At 39.2% G+C, this 4368-nt stretch overlaps 1 protein-coding gene across 1 annotated transcript; it reads left to right on the top strand.

The window, feature by feature from the left end:
- The first annotated feature begins 1351 nt into the window (after positions 1–1351).
- LOC131003910 (zinc finger protein CONSTANS-LIKE 5-like) lies at positions 1352–2921 on the top strand. Its single transcript, XM_057930480.1, has 2 exons — positions 1352–2365; positions 2436–2921. The coding sequence occupies exons 1-2, from the start codon at positions 1568–1570 to the stop codon at positions 2796–2798; spliced, it is 1161 nt and encodes a 386-aa protein (XP_057786463.1). The 5' UTR covers positions 1352–1567; the 3' UTR covers positions 2799–2921.
- Positions 2922–4368: the final 1447 nt, after the last annotated feature.

The following is a 4368-nucleotide window of genomic DNA, read 5'->3' as shown; positions in this document are numbered from 1 at the left end:
CGCGGTTTGGTTGGCATTCTGGTGGGGAGTTCGTTGCAGTTGTGGGAGCGTCCGTCGAGTCTTTCTATAGTTCCTGAGTGTGCTTAGAGCTGGGACTGACTGGGTCGGGCTCCGTTAGAAGCTCCGCGGCTCGAGCCGGTTCTTGGCCTTCTCTAGTCGGCGTTGAGTATTGGCTGTTATGGCTGTTGATTTTCATCAAATTTAGTTTGATTTGGTCTTTCTTCGAACAGTTTGTAGGCTTCTTTAGTTTGGTTTTTTCTTTTGCTTCTTACTTATGTTCGGCTTATTCCTGCTGGGTTTGTGAGAGTCAGGGCCTCTTCTTATGAGTGATGGTTAGGTCGGAGCTTCTAAAATTGCCCTTCCCGCTCTCCGACCTTCTCTATATTTTTCTCTCTATGTTCTTGACGAGTACTCTTTTTTCTCCTTATGGTTTTTTCCTTTGAAGTTTTATATAAGGAGGTTTTAATGAGACTCGACTCTTAGCTTGCGTTTCTGTGCACTCAAGTGTTTTCGATTTTTCTTTTTCGCTTTTTCTTCAATAAAATTTCAATTTCATAAAAAAACTCGTAGGAGGCTATAACATTAACAATGGACAATTAATGAGTTAGGGGAGAACAAAGTAATTTCTCTCAAATTGATGAATAAGTTCATTCAATCAAATTTTTAGTTACAAAACCAAACTCACTAACATTGTCGAAATATTCACTTTAGATTACTAACGTCGATACTGAAAATCGAAATTTGAAGCAACTCGATAATAATAATAAAAAAATGTTACATATAAATTACGTACTATCATTTTTAAGATGTGTTTTCTTTAGTTGATAAATTTATCATAAGAAAAAGAGAGATAATAAAAAAATTATTCTTTCAAATGCCTCATTTTCCTACAAAAGAGAATTTCATTATTTTACATTCATTCTATTAACTCTAACGAGGAATAATATTATTCTTTCATTTTGATGTGATAATATTATTACTGTTGAAAATGAAAATGAGAAATAGTGAATTATCTTTTGTAGAAAATAAGATAAAATATTTAAATAGAATTTTTTTATTATTTGTTAATTTGAATATAATAATAAATTTATTAATGAGAGAAAACGCAAAGTTAGACGATGGAAAAGAATGAGTTAACCGAAAGCATATCTTTTTGTATGGAAGCAGTAAATCTCGTGATAAATTGAGTGTTTACAAGTTGCGTCGTCCCAATACGATTCACCTTAATTTCATGAACATTGAACTAACACTGCGCGTCGTATTCGATCCCGGGGGTCCTACGTCGGCACAGACATATGACAACTACTTAACATAAAATATCACTTGCCCCCTCTACCCTCTTTTCTGTGGCTCAAACACGCTCCACGTGTCACCCCCGCACTCGTCAGCATCCGGATTTCCACTCTCCCGACTTGTAAAATTAGATAAAGATGCGCAGCTCTTCTTATTGCCTCCCAAACCACTAGTTAAGCCTCGTCACCAAAACTATTGGACACAGAGAGAGAAGCAATTTTGTGTTTTTTTTTTTCTTTTTCTTTTTCCTTTCTGTTTGACTGTCATACTAAATATGGGGATGACACACGCCGGCGGTGGCGCCCCCAGCAGGCCAAAGTTCTTTCCGGCCGGGCTGAATGTGGCGGCGAAGCCCTGCGGCTACTGCAAGTCCGCGGCTGCGCTTCTCTTCTGCCGCGCGGAATCGGTTTTCATGTGCATAGCCTGCGACTCCAAGGTGCATAATGCCGCCGATAGCCACAAGCACGAGCGCGTCTGGATGTGCGAGGTCTGCGAGCAGGCCCCTGCCGTCGTCACTTGCAAGGCCGACGCCGCCGCGCTCTGCGTCACCTGCGACAGCGACATCCACGCCGCGAACCCCCTCGCCAGCCGCCACGAGCGCGTCCCAGTCGTGCCGTTCTACGACACGGCAGAGTCTGTCGTCATCAAGTCCGCCGCCGCCGCCGCTACCCTCCTGTCCCCCGCCGCAGAATCCGACGCTAGCTTATTCGCCGGCGTCGGCCACGACCGGAAATTCGACCCCGACGGCGGCTACATCCCCGACTCCAGCTGGATGCCGACGAGCCCGATTGTCGCCGCGAAAATCCCGGGGGACGCCCCTGATTTGAAAGCGATGGAATTGTTCTTCCAGGATTCCGATCAGTTCCTCGACTTCGATAACTACCAGATTTCGTCGCAGCCTTACAGCGACAGCGTCGTTCCGGTCCAAACCACCGTGAAACCGCCGTTTCCGGCTCGGTTCACTCATGATCACTCGCCGGAAAACCAGTTCGAGATTGATTTCACTAGGTCCAACTTCAACTCCTACAACAACAACAACAGCAGCTTCACGACACCGTCTCTCAGCCACAGTGTAATAACCTTTTCATCATTAAATTGATCAATCAATTAATTAATCTGACAAATTATACTGTGATAATCAGGTCTCATCCTCGTCAATGGACGTGGGGGTGGTGCCGGACGGGAGCTCCCTATCAGAAATATCGTATCCTTTCGGTCGAAACATCGGTGGTTCGACCGCCGATCCGACTGGGAACCAGGGTTCCTTGGCGATCGGGATGGACCGGGAAGCCAGGGTCTTGAGGTACAAGGAGAAGAGAAAGAACCGGAAATTCGAGAAGACAATTCGCTACGCTTCTCGAAAGGCTTACGCGGAAACCCGTCCGAGGATTAAAGGCCGGTTCGCAAAGAGAACCGACTCCGAGTCTGATATCGACCGAATATTTGGCGTCGGTGCCGCTAATTTCATCGCCGACGCGAGATTTGGCATCGTCCCGTCGTTCTGACGGGAAAGATTGAATTTATATATTACTGTTGTATCTCTTCTAATTTTCAGCATAATTAGATTTCTTTGTAAAAGGAAGATAATTAATATTAGTATTAGTAAAATCTACTTGTTTTTAATCTTATTTTTACCTTTCTAAGTATTAAATTTGAAGCAAATCGGTACTTTGTAGAATTGTATGATTGTATTATCTGTATCTGTAAAGCCCTGCTACTTTTTGTCGAAGGGCTTTCCGGTAAGTTTCCAAGTTAACTTCTCCCTTTCTTTTAAGATATTCTTTTTGTTTTCTTTTTTTGAATTTATGGAAATAAGAATATTGGCCTTTGCATCCCAAAATCTTAATAATTTATTTAACTTTGACGAATTAAGTTATCTATTGTCTAATAGAATGAGAGTTCTGAATTCAATCCCCGCATATTAACCCTCGTAATATAATTAATTTTCTGCTCATGTATTAACGATGTTAAAGAAATTATAGGCTTCCCAACATAAATAATACTCATTCCGTCCACACAAAAATTACCACAATTTTATAGACCAAAAACGAAAATTATGTTGACCCTACTACTAATATTATTAATACTATAAAAAAGTCATAATATATATAAAATATTTATGTAACTATTTTCCTTTATATTTATGTCGTATAACAAAATATGAAAAGAAAATTAATTTCATGATCAAATATAAAATGATAACATGGAAAAAGAATTAAGATGTGCCATTACACACTTCGTTTATATATTAATAGGAGATTTTTATTTATGAACGGATATACAAGAAGGATAAGAGAAATGGAGGGTTCAAACACAACATATTCTTTAGCTGTGGAAAAATAGAGAAACTTAACGCCTTTTGTTTTCAATTACTCAAATAGTCTTAACTTCTTTCAATTTTCTTTATCGAACTATGTATACATTACCAAATTTATTAATCAAAATATATATCAAGGTATGCCTCTCAATATATTAAACCTTCGTATTTAAAGGCCTAAATAAACCCTTATTTGAAAATGAAACAAAATTTCTTTAGGGAAATAAAATAAAAAAATTGATTAAAATAATGAAAGGGCCGAAAAGGCCTGAAAAACGCAAAGAATTTAGACTCAGGACCACTCAAATCAATGCGCGTTGCGCTATGAGTTCTGCTTTCAAAAAAAGACACTCCCTCAGGATTGATTACACTGTAACAAAAGTTTAATTTGTTTTAAATTATACCGCTTTAGCCATCAATAATAATAAAATAATAATAAATCATCTAGCTTTTTACTATTCTGTTTTCAATATCAATCTACATATAATAGAATTGAACATTTTTTACTATATCGGTAGCGATGATAGGGACTAGGGATGGTCCATAATGATGGATGAGTCCAAATATCTTTAGTTGGCATGTAGGAAAGTGGATCTAAAACTGGATGCTGGTTGGCTGAGGGGTCATTTTCATTGCTACAATTATATTTTAATTTAGTGAGGACTTGAGATTTTCTTAAAAAATAAAAAAGTTGGGAGGAGTTGATTGGTGGTGATCGATGTAGGGTTAATTTAGAATAGTTGTGCACCAAGCAATCA

Source organism: Salvia miltiorrhiza, unplaced genomic scaffold, assembly GCF_028751815.1.
Source record: "Salvia miltiorrhiza cultivar Shanhuang (shh) unplaced genomic scaffold, IMPLAD_Smil_shh original_scaffold_293, whole genome shotgun sequence".
In the NCBI taxonomy this organism is placed as follows: domain Eukaryota; kingdom Viridiplantae; phylum Streptophyta; class Magnoliopsida; order Lamiales; family Lamiaceae; genus Salvia; species Salvia miltiorrhiza.
Note: the sequence above shows the minus strand (reverse complement) of the source record. Positions and strands in the feature narration are given on the sequence as shown.